This window comes from Betta splendens, chromosome 10 (genome assembly GCF_900634795.4).
Source record: "Betta splendens chromosome 10, fBetSpl5.4, whole genome shotgun sequence".
NCBI lineage: Eukaryota > Metazoa > Chordata > Actinopteri > Anabantiformes > Osphronemidae > Betta > Betta splendens.
The window spans coordinates 2,783,675-2,808,984 of record NC_040890.2 but is presented as its reverse complement, the minus strand read 5'-3'; the positions used below and the strand labels follow the sequence as shown (position 1 = coordinate 2,808,984).

General features: G+C 42.3%; 1 protein-coding gene and 1 long non-coding RNA gene across 6 annotated transcripts; one reads left to right on the top strand and one right to left on the bottom strand.

Annotated features, from left to right (window-relative positions):
- Positions 1-2,129: 2,129 nt before the first annotated feature.
- LOC114864394 (alpha-1,3-mannosyl-glycoprotein 4-beta-N-acetylglucosaminyltransferase B-like) lies at positions 2,130-24,331 on the bottom strand. 5 transcript variants are annotated; one of them, XM_029165238.2, is made up of 16 exons: positions 23,990-24,092; positions 22,456-22,510; positions 22,051-22,215; positions 17,031-17,104; positions 16,768-16,901; positions 16,150-16,196; positions 15,360-15,473; positions 15,107-15,182; positions 14,579-14,693; positions 14,109-14,239; positions 13,679-13,786; positions 13,395-13,588; positions 12,514-12,592; positions 4,097-4,157; positions 2,787-2,899; positions 2,130-2,357 (listed from the first exon to the last, which is right to left on the bottom strand). In XM_029165238.2, exons 2-16 carry the CDS (start codon positions 22,458-22,460, stop codon positions 2,322-2,324), a joined length of 1,452 nt encoding a protein of 483 aa, XP_029021071.1. In that variant the 5' UTR covers positions 22,461-22,510; positions 23,990-24,092; the 3' UTR covers positions 2,130-2,321. The 5 variants fall into 5 exon arrangements, 4 of the variants coding, with proteins under 4 accessions (XP_029021071.1, XP_029021068.1, XP_029021070.1 ...); XM_029165235.3 differs by lacking the exon at positions 22,456-22,510 and having other exon boundaries at positions 17,031-17,150; positions 23,990-24,331; XM_029165237.3 differs by lacking the exons at positions 17,031-17,104; positions 22,456-22,510 and having other exon boundaries at positions 23,990-24,327.
- LOC114864396 (uncharacterized) lies at positions 18,964-23,900 on the top strand. The gene is made up of 3 exons (XR_003787299.3): positions 18,964-21,264; positions 22,015-22,273; positions 23,015-23,900. It is a non-coding gene; the product is annotated as an uncharacterized LOC114864396 (long non-coding RNA).
- Positions 24,332-25,310: the final 979 nt, after the last annotated feature.

Sequence of the window (25,310 nt, the reverse complement as noted above, 5' to 3'; positions counted from 1 at the left end):
TTTGGTTTGAGTGTGATTGATTGAACTAACTGAACTGCGACTCACCACCTAGAGTGCGTCAGTGATGGCCCTCTTTACCTAACAAAAGCAGCTGTTCACAGATGATTCAGGGTGTCAGCTAGCCGAGCAGATCATTTGAACACCTTGTAGTTGGAATGTGTATTTTTAGAAAACCCAGTAGTTCTAGTGTTAATGACCTTATCCAGCTTCTTCTTCTCCCTCTCTGTGATGCTGCTGCTCCAGCAGACCACAGTGTACAGGATGGCTGATGACACCACAGAGTCATAGAAGGCGTTCAGGAGTGTCCCCTTTACTCCAAATGGCCTCAGCCTTCTTAGTAGGTGGAGTCTGCTCTGACCCTTCCTGTATAGTGCGTCTATGTTGTTAGTCCAGTCTAGTTTGTTGTTAAGGTGAACACCCAGGTACTTATAACAATCCACTCTCTGGATGTTCATTTCCTGAATGTCCACTGGAGGAGGGGGTGTAGACTGACATCTGCGGAAGTCCACCACCATCACCTTGGTCTTCCCTGCATTGATTAGAAGGTGGATCTGCTGACACCAGTCCACAAAGTTCTGTGTAAGTTCTCTGTACTTTGCGTCATCATCGTCAGTGAGTCGAACAATTGCAGAGTCGTCTGAGAACTTCTGCAGAACACAGCCAGATGAGTTGTGTCTGAAGTCTGCAGTGTAGAGGGTGAAGAGGAAGGGGGCCAGGAAAGTCCCCTGGGGGCTCCCACACTGCAGGTCAGAGTGTCCGACACGCAGTCCCAGACCCTCACAAACTGGGGACGGTTTGTGAGGTGGGAAGGAGCTTCCGACTTGCTCAGAGAAGTAGTTAATCAGAGAGACGGTAACGTTACGCCTCAGCCTGAAAGACTGGTGCAATAGCGTATTTTTTCTGAAACTGTCTCTGGTTCAAGTTTGTCATTAAGGAGACCAGATGGTAATGCTACTGCTAATACTGGTGTTCTGTAACAACTTACAACCATGTTAACTGGTGACCAGCTTCAGAATGCAGCACTGGTGCACGTTAGCTGCCTTGACAATGTTTTATTATATTGTCTGTGCATGATCTACACAAATTGAGTTTTATAAGAAGTCACGCCGTTTGAACGCCACTCTTGTTGTAGTTAAAAGAAAATGAGGACTAAGTAAGTCTGCTCCTGAATTGCTGCAATCTGCTTTCAATAAAGTGCCAATGTCAAACCTCTGCGTTTTGTCTTTGGAGCCTGGACTAAGTGTAACAAGCATCATTTTAAAAGTATTCTCAAACACTTTCAATTCCGTTCCTTTCATTCTAGATATATATATATACAACCATTTCCTTTTTTGTGTCTGTGAGCATTTCTTTATGACATCAAACTATTTAGTGGCAAAGACAGGGTCAGAATTGAAATGTCAAAGCGCAGCAACGAGGACACAGGTTACATAGAAAAGACGCCGCACCGAGACAGGCTAAATAAATAATTGTTAGGTTGATTAATGTTAAAAATGTGGACCTCATTGTGTATCAAAACACGACTGCAATCCTTCAAGAGTTACAAATATTTGCCGATGTTGCGCTTCAAATGCTTCAAATGGAGAAAAGGAGAATGAGTAAATCAGTATAAGGCAAATGTGTTTTACAGACTTCCGGAAACGGAATACAGCATAAAAAGACGTTCTTCAATTTTCATTTTACACATGAATAGTGAATTGCTCTTCATGCACAGACCTTCCTATTTCTAGTGATGTGCTGCTTCCCTGCACAGCACAAGCCTCTGTCACTGTACATTATTTTCCCATCACATGAAATGTTCAATGTCTTAACATGTAACAAAATGGGCACCATTGTTCACTGATGGATGAACCCAGTGTCCAGGCTGATAAACAGGCTGATAAAGGTAATTTTTATTTATTGTAATGGGATCTGTTAATAAAGTAAAAAAAAACAACATATTACCTGCTTAGTGTCAAACACATCTAATGAATGAAACAGCTTTGCTTCAGTTTCAGTATCTCTAATGAAATCTAAAACTGTCTCTGGCTGTAATTTAGAGTGGCATGTAATAAAACTAGTCTGGTACACTATTTAACCTCAATACACCAAAGTTGAAAATGTGTGAAACTTAATGACTGAAGAAAATGTAAGAAATAATATTTATTTTTTATAATAAAATCTTTAATATAATAAAATTCTCTCTGCTCCGACACAATTCAAATTTCATATTTACATTCATTAGAGCGACTTCAGTGCCTCCTTGTCAGTCAAAGCACTTAGTCCCTGTGAGGAGCGATCCCTATAGTGAACGTCCAACTTCAGGTAGGGGAGGAATGGGGTCAGGTGGATGGGAGCGCTCCAACTTCAATATGTATCTGAAAGATGAACATGGGGGAGGATTAAGCAGATGAGGGCTGCTTGAAGGCTGTTCTGTGTTCATTTGTAGAGGGACATAGAACCAACATTTTTGTAGTGACCAGATTACACATATTGAACAGGTCACAGAACGAAGTGTACCTTCCCCTGTAGAGTGGTTTACGCTCCACTACTGCAGGAGTGTAAATGGTAATGAGTGTTAATATAACCTGCTCTGCATACACAGACACAGATCCAATTGGAACGGCTGCATTAACACATGCCAGCATGGCAGTGTGGGGGCTGTTCAGTAGAGATGACGTCTGCCGGCTCCTTCACTCTATCTCAGATGGCTTAGGTTGAAATGTTTTACTAAATGGTCTGTGTCTCTACTAACTCATTAATATGCTGATCTCACTAAACACATAGTCCTGAACAAGCTCTCCGACCTCGCTCAAGACAGCCCAGACGTCCGAGTCGGAGTGGACCACTAGACGAAAGGCAGCGACCGGCTGCAGCTCTTCTTTGACGGAACCCTCAGCCACACCGCTCTCAAACTCACCTGAAAGACACACAACAGCAGGAGTTTGTCAGTGGTGATGCACATCGATGTAGCTGAGCTGTATGTAAGGTATAGTGATGTTACCAATCAGTAATAAAACCTGTCAAATCTGAACATACATTACATATGATACATATTTTCCAAATGTTACTATAAAAAGAAATAACTAATCTATAAACTGATCTAAAAATAGATCCACAATAAAATATAAATGTAAGTAATTTATATAATATTGATGATAGCACAAAATCAGTCTGATGATTAGGTGAGTTTTCTGTTCTGGGACATCTCAGACCTGCCGTTGGGCGGCATCACAGGCCAGAGAGAAGTTGCCTTTGCTGTAAACTGCTCACTCCTTGCAATTAAAATCCTGAAGAAGGTCTCAACTGATTGTGTCTGCTTTATTTAAGATTTACAAAGGGTAGTAACAATTTCCCTAACATGTAAATATAAACCCACTGCTACTTGATAACGTGGTTCAGAAACAATCTGTGGAACCCCAATGATGTTTGTTGGTGAGTCACACCACTGACGTCACACACTGAAATCTACTTAAATAAGAAATGAAGTTTGCTTGGCTTATTAGGATATCAGCTCTTGATTTAAGCAGTTTTAGCAGCTACACTGTTAGAATATGTGCTGGTTGCTTACTTTACTATGCTAACTTGGTCCAGTACCAGGCCTAAGCCTCTGCATCTACAGGCCACTCTGGCCAACGCTCAAAGGAGAGCAAAGGACCATGTGAAGGATGAGAGCAGGTTTCACCCCAGACGGTACCACCTAGTACCATCAGCTAGTTGTGATCGACTCTGGCACCGATGGCCTTTATTTTCTTCATACCAAAAAGTCAGCAGCAGGAGTAAAGAGAAGCTTGGACGATTTTTGAGGGAATCTATTAACCATTGTTTCAGAGCCTTGTATGGTCAATAAATGCTGTGTGAGTGCACACGTACATTCAACTTCCAGTTTTACCCATCACTCACAGAACAACGTGCACCACAGTGTCCCATATATATTAAATATATTACTATGTTATTTTTCTAAAAATAAAATATTAAAACATGAATTATTATAAACAAATGCCAGTGATATTTGTTTAGCTTATAACCAAATGTATGTTTATAATACCTCCTATAATCTGTGCACCACATTTCATTTGTGTTATTGCTGGATTATCTTCCTACTCGACATACTTACCGATAGCAATGAAGCCCCTTTCCATCTCGCTGTCAGTGACCAGATTGTGTTGTGTTGTCGCCTAAAGGAAAAAAATGCAGGTGATTCAGTTACAGTTGACACAATAAAGCTCAGCACCAGGGACAGGGATGGTATGACAACACTGTAACCCCCCAACCAGTCAAGGCAGATGGCCGCGCAAATCCAGCCTGGTTCTGCTGGAGGTTTCTTCCTCGTTAGAGACGGAGTTTTTCCTCTGCACTCTTGCTGTCAAATTGTAATTAAAGGCTTGCTGTATGTGGGATCTGTTAGGTTTAGTTGTGTCAGGTCTTAAACTTTACCTTGTACAGATAACCTCGTTGTGATTTGGCACTGTACAATTGAATTGAATTGTAACGTCTCACCCCTCTGAAAAGACTAGGGTTTGCCTGCTGGAACAACAATGCTCCCTTTGTATGAGGTGTAGCATATCTGTAGTCTCTAATTTCTCAGCTTAGTCCTAACCTACTTTAACAGATGCCTGGCGTCATTAAACTCTTGAACCTGTGGCATTCAGCCTTCGCACCGCTAGAGGTGCTCCTGTATTTTTTGTGTGGGTCATCACCTGAGTTTGTTTCCTGCCTGTAATTGTTGACCCACCCGTCAGTATTTAAATCCTGCCTTTTGTTTAACCCGTTGCTGGCGTTTACACTGTCGTAAGCTTGAAAGCTACGCCAAAGTTATGTTACCTGTTTAAGAGAGGATTTTTTTGATGTCCTGTCCTTTTTGTCATATGTGTAGGTTTGTGGTTGTCATCTGTGTTTAGGTTGTTTGCCCATTAGGAATGGAGCGTATTTAATTTTGACCTGTAGGTCGTTTAGTCGTCTCCAGTGATTGTCTTGTGTTTCATGATTATGCCCTTTAGGAACGGAGCGTATTTTAGTTTTGACCTGTAGAATTGTGTAGTTGTCTTGAGTGATTGTCTTGTGTTTCATGTTTAGGTTGTTGCCCATTAGGAACGGAGCGTTTTAGTTAGTTACCGTAGTAGTGTTTAGTTTTCCTGCATAGCAGCGAATTTTAGTTCTCACGTTTTTGTTTGAACTTTAGTCCTGCCTTGCAGTGAGTTTATGTTTGTATTTAAAAAATCATTTTTATGTTAAACTTTATTTCCTGTGTTTGGGTTGTGCATTTGGGGTCTTCCCTGTTCCTCTGTGACCTAGTCAGCGGATGCGGCCAAGTGTTTTAGTAGCGCAAAAAGGTCGCAGTGTACTGTCGTGTGCACCTAGGTCGTTGTGCCGTATTTCCTCCAGGCTCTGTGAGGGCCATAGCTCCCCGCTCAGAGCGGGCGTTAACACCTCCACTGTCTCTCCTCTCCTGGCCCTGTTCCCTGACAAGCCCCAGCGGTTCGGAACTGTACGGAGGGAGTGCGTAACAGAACCCTTACTTGATGTAGCACATAGTTATCAGATGTATGGGACCTTTATACATCATTGTCGTCACCAGGCAGTTCTAGTTTGATTTTCAGCTTCAGCTTGATGACAAAAACCTCCTTGACGGCTTTATGTGCTGCTGTAGCCTCTCTCCTGACAGGAATGTTGATGAAGTGCTTCTGCCAGCTGAGTAAGATACCTGTGTCACTCTCTTTCTCTCAGTTCTGTACAGCTTTTACAGCTCTGAACCCGGTCCTGTGTTCTGTTTGGGTTTGTCCCAGGCTTCAGGAGAAGAGGCTGGATGGTCTGGAAGTGAATCCACTGAGGCTCGGCTTTAGCTCTCTGCCCTGCTCCAGCTCTTGTGTCCCTTTTTATTTTACAATACCTTGAGTGCAATATTTCGTTCTACATGGTTCAATCCTTGAACCACGTCTTAGTAATGCTACTGTTCATACAGTAGCATTACTTTAGCATTACATCTACTTTAAAACATCTGATGTCAGAAGACTCCAGTAAAGTCACATCCTCATGACATCCGGCATGGGCAACCCTTACTTTTGGTGTCAGATAATTTTACAGATGACCAGCTGTTGAGCAGATGCTCTGTAACAACTTGGGTTTGGTCTTGCTTCTGATGTCCAGGGAAAGGTTAGCCTTCCCTGCTCTGTGTTGTTGGTTACTCTGACACTGTTATTACAGCCTCTAATGCTGTGGTTGGCAGTTCTTCTGACTCATTATAACCTTGGTGTCACAACGGCACGATGATGGAAGGACCCAAATGCACAGCGAGGCTTCGATAAAAATGTTTTTTAATAGAGACGTGGTCAGGCAGGCAAAGGTCATACAAAAGGTTGGCAAAACAAGATCCGGCAAGACGTAGGCAAAAGGATAGTTAAAAGACAAGCAATGTTCAAAACACAAGCACAGGAATATCACTGGGCAATAGACAAGACGGGGTTACCAAGCTGGATCATGCACTGGATACACAGCAATGCTGGACTGGATCATGAGAACAACAACAATCTGGTGGGGAACGAGGTTCAAAACAAAAGGAATGGGTTGCAAGATCAACGCACACAGTTGTGTTCTACGGATGGGCGACACACCAAGGGGCTGAGGAGGCGTGGCGGCCGATGGCGGCAGAGGCCACGCCACCGCCGTGGCAGGCAACAGCGACCTCCGAGCAGGAGATCGCCCCAGGGACCAGGCAGCCGAGGTGGCCGACAACGCCAGAGGCAACGGCATCCCTGCAGCGGGATACGCCAAAGACGAGGCCACCCATCAGGCAGACGAGACAAGAGCCGGCGGGACGCCGGAACCAGCGACCAGGACAGACGTGGGACCAGAACCAGAGTTGAGGACGGACGACGAGAGCAGGAACGACCTCTTCAGGGAGGCAGACGAGAGATGGAACGACCTCTTCAGGGAGGCCGACGAGAGCAGGAACGACCTCTTCAGGCAGGTTGACAGGGACTGGAACGACCTCTTCAGGCAGGTCGACAGGGACTGGAACGACCTCTTCAGGCAGGTCGACAGGGGCTGAGGCCTGGCTTGGCTGGCGTGAGGTGCACACTGACTGGCACCAAGGTGGAGCTTGAGCGTGACGTGGCTGAGCTGGAGCTTGAGCGTGATGTGGCTGAGCTGGAGCTTGAGCGTGATGTGGCTGAGTTGGAGCTTGAGCGTGATGTGGCTGAGCTGGAGCTTGAGCGTGACGTGGCTGAGCTGGAGCTTGAGTGTGGCCAGGTGGCTGTACTGAGGCCAAGACAGGGCTGGGTGCAGATGGAGGCGCAGACTGAGGCGTAGACTGTGACTCAGGAGCCGATGCAGACTGTGACGCAGGAACCAATGCAGACTGTGATGCAGGGGCTGATGCAGGCTGACACGCAGGAACAGGCTGAGGCGCGGGGATTGATGCAGGCTAAGAGGCAGGCTCTGTATGTGGCTTAGTGAACCCCAGGGCCTTGTGCAGTGCACGCTTTCTGATGATGAGCGCTGTTGCTTCACGAAAGAGGTTGTCTTTGGTGTCTGGGTTGGACGTTGCCTCAGCAGAGTTCAAGTAATGGGCAAAGAAGAACAGGACTGGAGGTGCACATTGAGCACAGATCCGCTGTCCGGAATGCCTGCAATGTGGGTGGGGATGTTGTCTGGTGGAGCAAGAAGGCCCTCTGCTGGAGGAGAGGGTAGCTTGGTTGCAGTAGCCGAGGCCTCTGGAGCCTGGGCTTTGGAGCCCGGCTTTCGCCGATGTCATCCGGAACGCCGACAACTAGTTGTGGGCTCCATCTCCTCAACCTCCGTGGCTGAAGCAGACGATGGGGCCAAGGCACGGAGTGGATCCTGACAGGAGACGGGAATTGATGGAGACACCGGGTTCTGGAGAGCGAACCCGGGCTGAGACTCAGGGACTGGGTCAGACTGGGGAACTATGGTGGCAGCGTGGACTTGGGCTTGGGCCGATGAGATGGCGTCTGGAACATGAGATGGATCTGACTGAGCAGCGACAGAAACGTGAGCTTGCGCTGACTGAGCGGTGACAGGAACGAGAGCTTAATCCGACTAAGCGGCGACAGGAACGTAAGCTTGATCCGACTGAGCGGCGACAGGAATGGGAGCTTGTGGTGATGGTGGCGGGAACAGCCGGAGAGGTGCCGGCGGGTGTCGCGCGCAGCACGCGTACCAGATTCCTCTGCACTGACCTGAGCCCCTAGAAGAGCGCCTTTACTCCGGGATAATCACGCCACCAAAACTCCTCCTCCAGGATAGCGATCGCCGTCTTTACAGTACGGAGCCGAACCCTCAGATTGGATGCCTCCGCGTACTGCTTGGCGAGCTCCCCGAAGCAACAGCGGAGGTCCTCTGGCAAGCCTGGGCAGGTAAACACCATTGCCTTCGCGTTATTTCACACACACAAAAACAAAACCACTGACCTTAGGCAGAAAGCAGGGTGCTGGCTCGCTCCAAGTTTGGCCAAATTGTTCTGTCACAACAGCACGATGATGGAAGAACCCAAATGCACAGCGTGGCTTGCATAAGAATGTTTTTTTAATAGAGACGTGGTCAGGCAGGCAATGGTCATACACAAGGTTGGCAAAACAAGATCCGGCAAGGCGTAGGCAAAAGGATGGTCAAAACACAAACAATGGTCAAAACACAAGCACGGGAATATCAGTGATGGGTCCGGCAACGCCGATGTGTCGACGCCTGTGTCGAGTTTATAGAGCGAAACACTGTGTCGGTGTGCGTATTGCGTTGGGAAAGCACGTGACCGATACAGTTCCTGTATCATTCACTGTCTGACGCGCCAGACTGTGTTTATAAGGAAGCGCATGTGTCGGGATGCATTTGCCGAAAGGAATCCCTGAGCGTGTGCCGTTCATCATCAAAATCATCTATAATTCATCTCATATTGGAAAATAAGGTGTCTCTTTTTTATTTAATTTTATAATAAAGGGAAAGTGTATTAATAAAATAATTACTTAATTTTGAAAAAGTTTTCTCTTAATCTATCTGAGTTTAGATTAATTTCAAAGTGACTCTTAGTTTACTAATAATAGTATTTTATGCAGGTTAAATGTCACATTTGTTCGACAGAACTTTCCTATTTAAACAAAACCACCTCAGTGTGTTGACCCCAGCAACACTTCTAGACCCCAGATTTAAATCACTCTGGTTCCTCCAAATGCAATGAGGGCGTCAGTAGACTGCAGTCAGAACAGCAGCGGCCTACACCCACTTCAGACATGTTATTCAGCATTATTTGTTTCTTGTTGTTTGGAAATCATGTACTAAAATGCCAGTTTGTTGTTTCTAGATAACCTTCTCCTCATTGCAGTGGGCAGTCAGACCAAATTTGTTTAAAAAAATACATCCTGATTTACAACATGTTAACTTAGATTTTCACGTTCTGATACATGTCCACTTTATCGACTGTATCTAAAAAAAATCAATTTTAAAATTTAAATGAAGAAATGAAAAAATACTATGTAATATACAATGGCTTAAATTCTATTATTGTATATATTAGGTCATCAAACCAGTGTCAGATGAGTCCGTCAATTGGAATGCCTGTAGGGATTTTTAAGGTCCAGTAGGTGTCAGTATTCAGTGACACAGTATCGACACAGTATCAATACAGTTTTGCAATGTATCGAAGCGCTTCATGACGCCTCATCTACCCATCACTAGAGGCTGGACAATAGACAAGACGGGGTTACCAAGCTGCATCATGCACGGGACTGGATACACGGCAATGCTGGACTGGATCATGAGAACAACAACAATCTGGCGGGTGACTATGGCAAGAGGCAGTGATTAAATACAGGTGAGTAATTACTAACAGGACACAGGTGAGTTAACTAGAACCGGGAGAAAAGCTGGAGATGATTATCATGGGCACTGAACATGAAGTGGTTGCAAAATAAAATCGGAAATAACATAAAACAGTGATGATATGACTGAGTCCATGACACTTGGGGTCATTTTCTTTGTGCTGGCTGCTGTATTAAATATGTTAATAAAATCTGGTAATTAGTGGGGGAGCTGAACAGCAGAAGTGCTTTCATCGTCTCAACGCTTCATGGTAGAATCGTCGTTCAACTTTCTAAACGTGTGTCGTCTTTAGGAGATGGGGGCTATTACTTTTCACGTTTTCAGCTTTTCAACTTTTAACGTTATTCAACTTTTTCCGTCGTTTGTTTTTATAATGGTCGTCGTATGGGAATCATCGTTCAACTTTTTGTCAACTTCCCTCTTTTCATCAGCGTCTATCATCGTCATACTTTGGCGAAGAAACGTCATTTCAACTTCAAAAGCGTCTATCATCTTTCAACTTTATCAGTGTCCATTAGCGTCCTCGTATCTTCTATACTTTTCAACTTGTGAGCATTTAAATTTAGTGTGTTTTTTGTTAAATATTCAGCTTTTCCATTAGTGTGTATTGCGTCAGCTAGAGTGCGTGATGTCATAGCTAGAGTGAGAGGGTGCGCTTTTTAAAGACAGAACTTCTGTCTTTAACTCGTCACTACAGCCACAATTTTTACTCTATCAACGTAATTATTTCACTAAATCGTAGTCATACTTGTCTTCTTTCTAATGATGTGTCTGGCTATACCCAAAGATCTCTACTTTAGTTGCTATCAACCTCAAAGCGCAGGGAGATCCCGAAATTTTCCCATAGACCCTAATGATAATATTCGGCAGACGTCATGAGAAAAAAACAGGAGGAGACACATTTTGAAATTGCGACTGTGGCTACAAGCTTTTGTCCTCAAACATATAATTCACACCATTTGCTAATTGAAGCCTTGGGACTCGTAAAATGAAATAATTTTTGTGATAACTATTATGGTTTAGCTGTAATAAGCCTGTTTATACAGGCTATATATTTCCCGCCATTCCTCTCCATGGCGACAGCGCAGCTGGAGATTTCACTGATAGGTCAAACTCATGATGCTCAGTGTAGACAGCAGTTCAATGCTTATTATTGATTACTCAACTACAATATTGGATTGTGTAGTAATTAAGCACACACTTCCTCTAAATCCTTACAAAATAAAAGCACCAAGCCAAATGATTAGCTGTAATAGCAATATTTCTGCTTTTAGATGGGTAATTATGATTATTTAAAGAAAGATTAACAGTTTAGTAATTACCCACACATGCTTCCTCTACATCCTTTCAAAATAAAAGCATCAATGCAATTCATTAGCTTTAACTGCACTGTTTTTGCCTTTTAATGGGTAATTATTATTATTTAAAGACTAAATGACAGTTACGCTATTACCCCCACAAATTTCCTCTAAATCCTTTCAAAGTAAAAGCACAAATTACAATTTATTACCTTTAATGGCAAGATTGATTAGAGATTTTCTGGTTATGAATACTTACCAATCGTTAATGAGACTATTTTAGAGTTCAGTAAATAACCACTCACACTTATTAGGGTGATTTTATTCTGAAAGGGCGTAATCTAAATGTTTTGCTTTAATAGGGCTATTCTTGCTATTGAATGATAAATTATGACTATCTAATCACTATTTATAGTTTAGCCATCACTCACACACAACTCCAAATCCTTTCAAAATAAAAGCACCAATGTTATTTATTATCTTAAATGGCAAAATTTTTGTTTCTGACTGGTAAATTTTTACTAGTTATTAAACTATTACACAGTTAGGTATTTACTTACAAATACTTTCTAGCTAAAAAAAGCTATTCAGCTTATTTATGATTGTCAACAATGCACCTTGTTCAACTTTTTAATCTTTGACATCTTTTTACTTTGGTCAACTTTTTGAACCATTGTCATATTTTTAATCTTGTCTTAGTATGAGCTTGGTCATCGTTTTAATCATCATCTTTTTAATCGCCATCTTTTGTCATTGTTTTAATCTTTGTCAATGTTTTCTCGTTTTCATCGTTTTCATCGTTTTGCCGTAGTCAGCTTTTTGACGTCAGCAGCTTAATCAGCGTTTGGCATTTTTGCGGCAGCAGATCAGCTCTCCCACGTAATTTCTCAAGAAATTACTTTTTCTAGATGCTGGATGTTTTCCCACCAGGCTTTGTTTATTTAGGTTAGGTGCTTCAGTATTTAAGTTCTGGGGTGGCTCATACAGCCCAGACACAAGGTCACCATGAGATGGAAGCATAAGAGCTGAGATGGAGCATTCTAAGGTATTGATCCTCTTTCTCACAACCTCATTTAACAAGGCCCCTGCTCCAGGTTCAGACTGGAAAGGAGCTTCTGCAGTAAAACCATGAACAACAGCCTTAAAATGATGGAGGCACAAAATTGACTCAGATAACGGCTCTAGACAAGAATTTGAAGGAATGCCATGAGACCAACTCCTGACGTGGCATTGGCTTCTACAACCAGCACACAGACACAGTGCTCAGACAAAAGAAAGCAAACAGGTTTGTTTGATAAAGTAGAGCAAACTAGCTTCTTGTTCCATTGTCACTGTGACTGTGTGCTGAAACTTAAATGTATCGTTAATAAAGCGGAGCTGAACTGATAGCAGAGAGGATACTCACGTTGCCAGGCAGCACTTCTACTGTGGTGTTGTAGAGTTTATCTCCACTAGTCTCAATGTTCCCACTGCGGAACAGATACCTGCAGAAGACAGACAGTAGACACAGTTTCCTTTATGTGCTGTTTTTATTTGAATCGTTAAAAACTGTGAGCAGTTCATGACACTGCAACACTAAAACCTACAAATGTGATAATGAAGCAGCTCATTGTGGGTGAAATATATGAAGACCTAAATAAGAGGAATGATTCCACAGTACGAGTATGAGTGACTGCAGCAACCCCTCGTTACTGTGACACACACAGGCATTTAGGCACTGACAGTGGTCGTTATGAGATGATTTATCTACCACCAACTTTAGACTAAATGCCTGCAAAAAAAATATTTTACAACACACGCTATCCTGGTTGACAGCAGCTGCTGCACGTTTGGGGCAATGATGCGATGTACTGTAGTAGTAGACGTAGTTGTCAAACAGCAAATTGTTTTCTTTCTGATCTGGTGATGGCTGTAACATTTGGAATATAGAGTGAGACATAGACACCTGTTGGAGAATTAAACCCTGGCAACAACTGACTGTGGCCTGTGAGGTGTCTTTTTACTGGTTACCCACAGTAACGCTAGGTAAAAAATACTGTAAGGAACCCAGTCTCCTTCCACCCGATCGGGAAACTAAAGGAGCCTACTGAGACGATTACTCTGTTCCCAAAACTATTGTTCATTGACGCTGACAGCATTAGCACCAAGAGAAACGGGTCACGAGAAAAGACCAAATATAATTGTACGATAATTATTAGCATCCAGCTAATGACCACAATGGATTGTAAATAATTGATACATAAACATAGCTGACACCTCCTCTCAGGTTGATATGTTCAGCTGTACCTGGATATGTGGATTGGCTCTGGGAACCGGAGGAGGACGTAGTCTCCCTGGACAGGTGTTAAGGCCCAGAAGAAGTCCTCCCCTTTATAGGCCCGCTCCAGACTGTGCTCCTGGTAATGTTTCAGGCTGCTGCTCAGTTCTGCAGCTGGGTTGTTATGGGCGTGGTACAGAGTCTGCTTCCAAAAGTCTTTGTCCTGAAGGGGAAGAACAATGTCACCACATACGCCATGGCTTCTTTGGACCAAACACTGCCTGCAGAGCTCGTGATCGAACCTGGCGCTCACCTTCAGATGCTGTAACTTCCCCGGCAAAGAGGAGTGAAGCCCTACGTGTTGGAAAAGGGACGGCTTATACCTCTGTTTGAGCAATGCCTTCTGTTGATCACAGTGTTTCTGCAAAAGGCATGAAAATTCCTCACTCCAGGTTCAACCACATACATAAGTACTCTGCTCCTGCAAAGAAGCAGCACAACCACAGAAACTAAAAGCTTTTCACCAATAAACCAGTTAAACCAGTGATTTCACGTAGAAGCTGAGAGTCTAAATATTTTACTATTACTCTTATCAATACCTGGTATTATTATTTTATGATGTTGGAAATCATTAGACATTACCTCTTTTTATAATTATCTTTATCTTATGAAGTTCAAATGTGTTCTTTGCACATCCATTACTGACGTATTTAGCAGGGTGTGCTTCATCATTTATTACTCACTGCGTCTTTCTCTGGGTTGCAAGCTTTCACCCACAGAATGTGATCTAACAACCAGTCGATGGGTTTGTCCTTGTGGAACATCAGGAAGAACTCTGCAATCATTGGCAGGTCACGAGTCCGAAACATCTTCCCTGCAAGGTGATGGCCACACATCTTTTAGTTAGCAGAGAAAGACGCATGCTTTATTGTTTCAATAACTTTAATGCTTTGGCACTGCACTCATGAACAACGTCAGAGGCTACTTAAAGCTGATATTTAGGGGTTACTATTACACTGAGATTCTTGAGGAGCCTCTGTTTCAAAGCTCTCTATTAAATTACAATAATTATCTTATTATAGCAGTTGTTGACCCTAACCCTAAGAACTGCATCACCTGAAGTTTGGTTTAATTCAGCACATACTTCCTGTGATCAGTAACAAATAACAGCTGATCCTAAATAGTTTAACTGTTACTTTGCATTGACACACACCTATGAACCCAAGCTGAGAGAACTCCAGGTAGAGCCACGGTTTGGATTCTTCTTGGATGGAGAAGGCCTTCATACTGTCGTAGTAACCTTCCCTGGCCACAATATCATCTTCTAACTGGAAAACGCACCACAACAAAAGCAACAACAAGACACAACTTCATTAAATAAGCAGTCACATCATGAATAACATGATGAGGTAAACATTGGGGGGCAAAGCTCTGTTTGCTGGTCCACTGCATATTGTTGTGCGTAGTCAGTTCCAGTAATGCTGCCTATAGTTCAGATGCTTCCATCCGCTCAGGGAGACGACGCAGCCGTCTAAGCAAAGCCCCAGACCTCCCTCTGCCTGCTCTCTTCCTCCAGCAGGGGAATCCTGAGGGGTTGGCAGCTCTCCAAGGTTGAGCCCTGGAGGAAACTCATTATGGCTGCTTGCTTTTTTTGCTTCTTCTTTCATCAAGCAGAAATATATAATAATTATTCCGCTACATCAACAGAAGCAGCAGTAGTTGGAAACCTATGATGCCCTACCTGAACATAGTAACTTCCTTTATCCTGGGAGTAAAGCATGAGGAAGCTGAAGTCCAGGTTCTGCTTTGTTCTCCATCTGAGGTCAGAGGATGAGCACATACAGTACAGATACACATTTATAGTATTAAAGTCTTAACCATGTGTTGGTGCTTATTTTTCTCATGTCTTAATAATTGAATAAATATTTAACATTTGAACAACAAATAAATAGTTTCAATTCAATGTGAAATGACTAGAAGAATGGTGTGTGTACTTGATTCTGTCCTTGGAGTCTCCAAAGGTCTCCTGGAGGCTGCTAAAGTTGGGGTAGTAATACTGTGAGGGAGAGACGACCTCCAGTAAGCCAGACTGCACCTCCTTGGGAAAACTACACAAATAAACACATGCATCTATTTAAAAAGCTTCTGAAATGATGAGATTACTAGGTTTGTTAATGGGTTAGAGACAATTTACAGATCTTTGCAGGTATAGTTCACACAGACCAGTCAGTAGTTTAAATAAATTTTTAAACACAACACTTTGTTTGCTTAGACATTTTCTATGTCTATTCATCTAAATCTGTCTCACTCCACCTCACAGGAGCTGATCACACACCATGATTACTGTCAGTCTATGAGTCTGAGGTTGGACACAAAAAAGGCTGCTTTTACGTGTACACTTTTATCACTGGCACACATGTTGCAGATTAGAAGGAGTGGCAGCTGACTGCAGGAAAGTCTGTCTTTGGGTTCAGATCATGAAAAGTAGAGGCAAAAACAAAATGGTTTCATTTATAATTTTGTTCAGTGTATTTTTCCCAGTGAAGCAAAAGAGAAGTTCTTCTTTTAAGCAGAGGTAGGAAATGTCTGGGTGAGGTAAAGCATTTTTGATCTGATTTTGAACCGACAGACTTGTAGGAAAACAGTTGAAATCCGGCTGACATACACAATCAAGACAAATACGCTGCTTCCCGGAATGGGAAAAATAGGTAAGAAGGTTAAGTATTAGCAGGTGCTGCAGGCAAGAAAAGAAAAAGTGAAACAATGCAAACTGGAGAAGCTTACTTCTTACTGATGGACTCTGCAACACTGTTAACATAGGCTGTGTCGGTCTGATGAAAAGGGACAGATAACGTCAGCATGAGTTAATACAATTAATAGTTAATACAGCAGAGGAGATGGCTCATCGTCCCCCTCTGTGGATCTGACACTGGGCTGAAACAGCCTTAGCAGGCTATGTCACCTCATCGTGTTGTTTCTAAAGATAAAGATGTTATATACACACACACAAACTAGATATTTAGTAGTTGAACAGGTCCAACGGTATTTACCCTTCCTTCACTCATTGTGGACCGTTTGTTTCATAATCAAACATTAACTCCAACCTTATTTGTCTTAGAACTCCACAGACATCTGAAAACATTTGAAAAACGTATTAACAAGGATACTCTGTGATTAGACTGTGTTCCTTGATCATAATGATTTAGGAGTGTTTGAATCTTGAAACCAAGCAACACCTGCTATTACACTGCTCACTGGCCCAGCAGACTGGGCCATGTGTTTGCTCTATGTTGTTTTCTCCTCTTCACTGCTACCTTGTGCTGTTCAGTTAGTATTTGCTGGGCTTTCTATAGAACCTTATATTGTATATACTTTAGACACAGTGAAGGCAATTTGTGTTACCTCAGCAACAAAGACGACAATGATGAGGTCCTGGCTTTCTGACAGAGACAGGCTGTAGAGCAGAGAGCTGAGTGTGTTGACCAGGTAGCTCTGCTTGTCACGCTTCACTGTGGGAATGCCCAACACTATGGACACTGGTGGAGGGGACACACACACACACACACACACACACACACACACACACACACACACACACACACACACACACAGAGTCAACACGACCTGCAGAGACTTGGAGCTGGATGTTTGTGAGTCTGCAGTACCTCCACGACGCCCCTGCCCCACAGCAATGTTGGGTACCAGGCTGCCAGGGTGCCGCTGAAGGTGAGGCATGTAGCTGTATATATTAGGCAGAAGAAACGTTGATTCGCCTCTGAGTCTTTCTGTTTTGAGCCACAGGAGGAGATAGGGAGGTGTACATTTGTTAGTATAAAGGTGGTTAAACTCCTCACAGCTGTTCTCCATTCAGAGCGCTTTGGCGCCAGCAGAGGGCAAATACATTTTTTTTACTCCATGTGCTCCACTCTGGTATTTCTCACTCACTCCCAAACATGAGCAGTCAGTCAGACAGTCACTCGGTTTGATGACCGCTTCTGTTTTGTAATGAAAGTAAAAAAATATTCAAGTCTATAAAAGTTTCCTTGTCTACTCAAAGTGTTTTTGGATGCGAGTGCCTTCACGTGTGTGTTGTATAGAAAGTAAAGTAGCATAAATAATAATGAAATTGCACGTAATTACATTCATTTATGTAAGTCCTGGTAGCTCAATGGGTAGGGTTTTGGCGTTTGGAACAGATTAAATCTCCCAAATCCCCAATATCAACATATTTTGTAATATTTTGATTTATGATTTATTTCTGATTATTACAGACAATTAATCGAGTTCTATGTATATTTTTTGGATTTTCTGTAACTGCCTTTTTTTTAGTTTTGGGCCACTGCTCTTAAAAATGTCTGTGCACGACCCTGACCACCAGTACAAAATAGTGATAACAAGTCTGAGTCTGACCAGATACAGCAACTTTGGTGATATGTACACAATTTGTGTTTGTTTACCTGCTGAATTCACTGCAGCTATTGCTGCATTACTTTCAGTTTGATTTTAACTATCACATTAGTGCCTATTTCATAAAGAAACTCTACAGCAACCACGTTTGACTGGGATGTAGACCTGTCAATTATAGGGTTGGTGGTTGGAATCCTAGATCCCTGGTAGCTTTGCATCATGAGCCAGTCAGATGTGACTGCTGTAGTGTGAAGACACTGAAGCCGTTTGGTGAGTCAGCAATCTGTTATTGCTGTTATTACTGATATTACTGTTATCATCCATAGCAGCTCTGCCATCAGTGTGTGTGTTTGCATGCTTGATTGGGTGTCGGTACTGTATCAGACTTTGCCTTTGTGTATGATTCTTGGACCTGGAGACTAACTGCCCTTGCCTACTCCTTGTCTGTGCTGTCGCTGGAATTACTGCTAACCTGTGTACTAACCTTTGCCTGTCCGACAACGTCTACAATAAATCCACTCAAGATCACGTCCCGTCTGTGCTGTGCATTTGGGTCCTCCATGTGATCGTGACAAACAGCTGAAGCATGTAAAGCACAGATGAATGTATTTGAAGATAAAGAGTTTTTTATACAGAGCTGAATGTTTGCAGAAGAAGCTGAAGCAGTTGAATTTCAAATTGAGAAAAGTTGAAAAAGATTTGCTGATGTTGAAATTCAAAGAACTGCTAAAAATACAGGAAGTCTAAATGCAACAAAAATATGGGGTGCCAAATGTAAAAGTAGCACCTATAACTATTTTTCTCACATTTAACTAAATGTGCAAAAGTCTAAATGTAACGGTTAAATAAATGGTCAGTTAATATACATGTAATGTTAAATGTTAAATAAGTTAATCAATGTTAACTGTTCTATCAATGTCAATGTTCCCTGTTCCTGTTCCTGTCCTCTCCTGTTACTGTCGTTCACTGTTCCCTGTTACCTGTTCCTGTTCCCTGTTTCCCTGTTCTGTCCCTGTTCCCTGTTGGCCGCGTGTACCCTGAATCTATTCATGGGCAGTAGACTCCCTCCCTACCCTCAAACACCGCGCTGTCCTCCAGATCAGAGACGCGAACTCAAACACGTCAAACAGTACGTATAGCTCCGCCCACATCTGACTCTGGATCGGTGCAAGAAAATACTGGAGAGAAGCCTGAAGTCGAAGCCATCATGGCCGCCAGCTCCGACTCCCTCCCGTTGGAGGAGATTGAACGGGCTGTAACGGCAGGTGTGCGGGCTGAGGCTCCGCTTCAAACTGCCGTTCTGTCGTAAACACCATTAATGAGGAGTCAAGTAGGTTTAAAAAGAATATTTCTGTGGCGCCGGTGGAGAATTAGTTGGCTAACTATACTAGCTAGCCGAAGTTACGTCCAGGCTAAAAACAAAAGTTTCCAGATCAGGTGTGGGCGGGGTTGGCGCACATTGTTTGAGGTGATTGAGTTTGCGTCTCTGATCTGAGACCAGCGCTGTTTGAGGGGAGGGATGGAGTCTACTTGCCCATTCATTAATATTCAGTTTTACATTTTTTTTACACATTTAACATTTAGCATTTAACATTTACATTTAACATTTACATTTAACATTTAGCATTTAACATTTACATTTAACATTTAAATTTAACATTTACATTTAACATTTACATTTAACATTTAACATTTAACATTTACATTTAACATTTACATTTAGACTTTTGCACATTTAACTAAATGTGAGAAAACATGTTGTGTCATTTAGTTAAATGTGAGAAAACTAGTTATAGGTGCTCCTTTTATATTTGGCACCCCGTAACAAAAACAGCTAAATCTAATCTAATAAATAAATAGTTTTACGTTCAAGAGATAAAAGAATAGCTTAAAGTTATGGAAACATTTAATACATCTGAAAGTAGAGTACAGGAAAAGGTTGGAGCTTTGGAAGAAAAGTGTGCAGGTAATTTTTAAACAGTAAAAAGAGTCTTAACTAGTCATAATAAACATTTGAAAGCAGAAATACTGCTATTTCTAGCTAAGGATTTGGATTGGTTGTGCATCGCTGACAATTACGAAAAAGCTATTTTAAAAAGAAGGAAGTATTCGTGGTTCATTGCTAACTCTTAAAAAGTTTAATAACTTGTCAAAATTAACCAGTAATCACGCATGACATTACGCACTCTAGCTCACACAATAAACACTAATGGAAAAGCTGAGAATTCCTCAAAAAAAACCTATGCCTAAACTTCTATAATTGAAAGTATTAAAGATATTAAAAAGCTGAACAACAGATTAATAGTTGAAGATTATTTTGTAGTTCAAATGGTGTCTGTAGCTTAAAGTATGCTGAAGTAGTTAAAGCTGAAAGTAGACAAAGCTGAATAGGATTTGAAAAGTTGTTTCAATACAATTCAATGGAAAGAAATTGGCGAAAAAAGCTTAATAACTTGAAAAATATGAAACATATGAATGAGAATAATAATAGCCCACATCGTTTTAAAAAGCTGCAAATTTTAACCCTTCTTACAACAATATCATAATACCTATCACAAAAATAAGACAACGTTTTGAATGCCGAGGCTTTAATAAGCACCTGGTGTGAGTTTTATGTTTGAAGACTCTTTGGGCTTTGAGGCAGCTACAGACTAAAGTATAGGTCTGAGGGCTTAACCAGACACATCATTAGAAAGAAGACAGGTATGACTACGAACGAATAAAGAAAATATGTTCATAGAGTGAAAACTGTGGCCATAATGACGAGTTAAAGACAGAAGCCCTGTCTTAAAAAAAATGGGCCCTCACACTCTAGCTGTATACACACACACTGATCGCAATACACACACTAATGGAAAAGCTGAAAATATACCAAAAAACTGCCAATATTTAAACTGCTATAAATCAAAAGGTATTAAAGATGTTAAAAAGCTAACCAGAAGATTAATAGTTAAATAGCTGAAGACGGTGTCTGTAGCTTAAAGTATGCTGAAGTAGTTAAAGCTTAAAGAAGACAAAGCTGAAGTATTTGAAAATTCTTTTCCATTTCAATAGAGAAATGTTTATTAAAAAAAGCTTAAAATTTTGAAAAGTTAAAGGGAAGCAAAAGTCTCCTCAAAAAGCTGAATATTTTGATAGTTGAATGGTTTCTGTAGCTGAAACTATGCAGGACTAGTGCAGATAAAATACAGAAGAACGAAAAAAAAAATAATGATTACAATATCAATACAGTGAATGCTTGTGACATTCTGCCTCCGCGCCGCTAGAGGCGCTCCTGGGGCTTTTGGTGTGGGTCTGTGTTGTGTTTACATTTCCTGTTTAATTAGTTGACCCACCTGTTTTGTTAGTATTTAAGGCATGTCCTTGTGTTAAGACACCGTTGGTGTGTACGCGGTTGTAGCCTGGAAGCTACACCATTGTTACATGTTAAAGCGCGAGTGTTTAGAAGTGGAGTTCCTTTTGTTCATTTGATGTCCTGTCTCACCAGTTAAGGTTTGTGAGTGTCTTGTGTTTTATGTTTAGGTTTTGCCTGTAGTGTTACGGATCGTTTAGTGTTTAGTGAGTTAGTTTGTTTCATAGTGTTTTCCTGCATTGCAGCGATATTTAGTTCTCACCTGTGTTGAACTGGATCCTGCCATGCAGTGAGTTTTTGTTGTATTGAAATAAACCTTTAATGTTAATTATTCGACTGTGTTGGGTCGTGCATTTGGGGTCTTCCCTCTCCTGTGTTTCCCTGCGACCTGGTCTGCCGGTTGTGGCCAGGTGTCTGTGTGAGGGATTACTCAGTGTTTTATTAAGCGTGGCGTGTCTGCGCGGTGCCGGAGGCACGTTGGCCGTGGTGCCTGAACCCTCCGCTCTGTGTAAGCGCGTTCTCCTCCCGGATCCGTGAGAGCTGTAGTTCTCTTCGCTTGGAGCGGGTGCAGTTATTGTTCCTCTCCACTGCATCTCCTCTCCTGTGTCAGGGTTCCGTCAAGCCCCGCCGGTTCGGAACTGACGATGGGAGTGATTAGTAGGATCCCTGTCAAACCCCGCCGGTTCGGAACCGACTGGGCGAGTTCGTAACAATGCTTTTCAGCATGGAAGCTGAAAGCATTCACTGTCCTCACTGCTTGTTAGCATGGAAGCTAAAGCATTCACTGTCCTTAGGGCAACAGCTGAGGTAGACATACCACTCAGATCCACTGTTATCTTATACCAAGCTTGTTACCTTTGCATCCTAATCTATTCCACTATTTCTATAAGAGTTCACACTTTCCACATTCTGGGACCAGACTGTACCTATGGACAGGAGGTTGGAGGAGTTGGTGAGGCTGACACCCGTTGACATGTTGCCCAGCTGCCACAGGATGCTGCTGAGGTCCCTGCTGACCTGCTGTCCCAGATCCTCGGCCACCATCAGGCGACTGTACAGGGCCTCCATAGCTGGCAACAGCCCTGCAGAAGCTGGGCAGAAACACACAGCAGCTGCTCAAGATGTGCTTTTGTTCTGGTAATGAACTATGTGAGTTTGAGGTTGACTTTATCTGCTTTATTTGCTGAAACGTACACAAAACCTTTAAACGATCTTAATTATTTAATATAACGCTTCAACCTGGCACCACTGTTCATATACAAATAGCAGCATTTTTAGGAATCAATCCTAGATCATCTTAGATATAAAAGATTTCATTGTGTGATGCTTACGTCATAAGTTAGAGGGTTCACAGATGTTGAAAATTCTCCAGCACATTGGTCATAGCTGTATTGAAAGACATATTCAGTATCCTCCATCAGACAAAGACCAGAGTGCTCTCAGTTCAGTTTGACCCCTCATAGGCCTCTGACCCCCCAGGATGTCTTCCAATCATGTTCTGACTTCTGTCTATATAAACAACAATGACTTGGCCTGATGTATAAACACTCCTTCAGTTTTAAACAACATTAAAACAATTAAACATAGAAAAAGCACCAAACTATCTTTGAACATCTGCTGGAATATTTTTTCCTGTGTGGAGATGAATCAGCAGAGGCAGATGGAATATTTACATCCCATGTAAATGGTTGTAGATGTTCCACTGACTTAGCTTCAGCTAACCCTGTGTTGGAGACAGACAGTACTCTGAGCAGCTGCTTATCAGGCTCAGCAAATAACAGGAAGAGAAGCCGAGACAACAGCCAGGTTGGCCTCATGTAGGTCTGAGCATGTGTTCTAGTGTGACAATGTTGTCACGTGTTCATTTGAAATGTGTTATATTATGTGTAGAGTTATAGGTGAACCTGAAGAACCTGATCAGAGAGCAGCTGATGAGAAGGTGGAGCTGAAAACCTGGCAAGGACTTGGTGGAACAGAACAAAGATATGAGTGGTCAACTCTGACAGAATGAAGAAGTGAAAATACCAAGCTGGAAACAACCTCTGCTTGTCGGCAGTCTGTGCATAAACACACATACATCCAGGCCGTCTGTGTCAAGACCAACCTGAATTACCTGCTTTGTGGCAAAACCAAGCTCAACGAGGGGGACTAGCGCATCTGACTGTTGACACTGTCCCAAAACTCAAACAGGAAACTTCTACCTACTTACAATGGGACCAGTCACAGAGTTGGCCAGAACCTAGAGTCCACTCCACTAGGCTGTAGCTCATTGAAACAGATTCACATTTTTCAGGCCTGCCTTAAAACAACAGTTTTGCCCTCGGACAGATTCCATAACAGGTTGTGCTTGTTGTAACTAATCCTCCTGTTCATGGCGGCTGTGAAGAGATCGCTTCCTAAAAGTCTTCGATGGAAGTGAAAGGTTCGAAAAGGTATTGTAATATGTCACCATAGGCGGAAGGAAAGATAAATGTGGGGTCGCAGCAGACAGAGGGTGATTAGGGATTACTCATTAAAAAACAGAACTTTAGAACGTTTCATGAGAAAAAAAACTCTCATCTTCTGTTCAGGTTCTGAATTGCAAATGCATGTACATCGAGTCTTGAGTCACAAAATCAATTACAATTACATGTTTAAAAGGTTATAATTTCGTAGCTTTTAAAATTATAAAACATAATGCTTATTTACTACAAGTAAATTCCATTATCTGTGGGTCCAATTTACTTCAACAAAAAAGTCGGGCTGTTTAAATAAAAGTTGTCACTCATGTAAATAATGCATATAAATGTCTTTCTTTTGAATGAAATGTTGGTCGGGACATCACTTCCCTCTACACAAGTGGAAAATAACAACAGGTAAACGTACCTTCATCACCGGGAGTCGACTTAATAATCCAAGTCACTGTCACAAAGCAGACGACGGACAGCAGACAGCCAAACCTGAAGGACAATAACCTCATCTCATCCTCTCCGCCGACCTTCCTCGCCGCAGGTGAGCCGCAGGAGTGAACAGGAGACCCGTCTGAAGAGCGCGTCAGAAAAACTGTGACATCACCGTCGTCGCCACCCACGGTCACCGTAGGTGCAACTTCTCATTACAGGTCGTTTATGCGCCTCCACCGCCAACGTTTAGCGCCCAGGTGCAGCCAACAGCGCTACCAGCTGGCGAATCACGTTACAGAAGGATAATTAATTGTGTTTGCATGTATGAATGCGAACTAATTGGTTCTACACTGTAGATACTTTGATCCTGTGCCTCAGGTTGAGACCACAATGCTGTTAAGCTACGAGTGTAATGTAGAAAATGCAAAATGTAGAACAAATAAAGTGAAACATGGAATTGCATCCAATCCGACTCCGTCTATTCTTACCCTTACACCGAACATTAAACACATAAATTATTTGCATAAAAAGAAATACAAAATAAAATGAGATCAATTAAAATTGAAGCACACATGTTTCACTTAGTCCTTCCCCTATGTGACGGTAAGTTCAGCTCAGACACAGCTTGGGGGAAGAAGCTGACTCTTTGTCTGGTGGTTCTGGTGGATATAGTTCTGTGGTGCCTGGCAGAGGGGAGGAGCTTAAACAGTTTGTGTACTGGGTGTGTGGGGTCAGCAGTGATGCTGATAGCCAGTTTTCTGAGTCTGGCCGGTACAGATGCTCAATGGAAGGAAACTCACTCCCAATGATCTTGTCTGCTGACACGGACCACTCACTGCAGTCTATGTCTGTCCTGCTTGGTGGCTGAACCAAACCACACAGTAATAAAGGTGCAGAGGTCAGACTGGATGATGGCTGTGTAGAATATGGTCAGCAGCTCCTGGGGCAGATTGAACTTCCTGAGCTGTCTTTTCAAATTGCAATCAGTCTTCAGGCTTTAAAAAAAGCTACCAGGTCTGTGTTGTTCTTTGCAGCATGGATGGAGGAGGTCTAAAAGGGAGACTGAGTATGAATAGTGGCTGTGTGTCTTCTCTATTAGTTTTGACTGTATGTTGGTTTATGTGTTTTCTGTAATATTTTCACCATTTCAGTTTTCAGCCACAGTTTGAAAAATTAATGTCATGGATTCAATAAATCAAAGCATTTCTTCATCTGAATCCAATTCTCCCATTGAAATGAATGGGAAACCATTTTCAAATCCTCTTTAGCTTTGTCTTCTTTCAGTTTTACTATTCAACTATTAA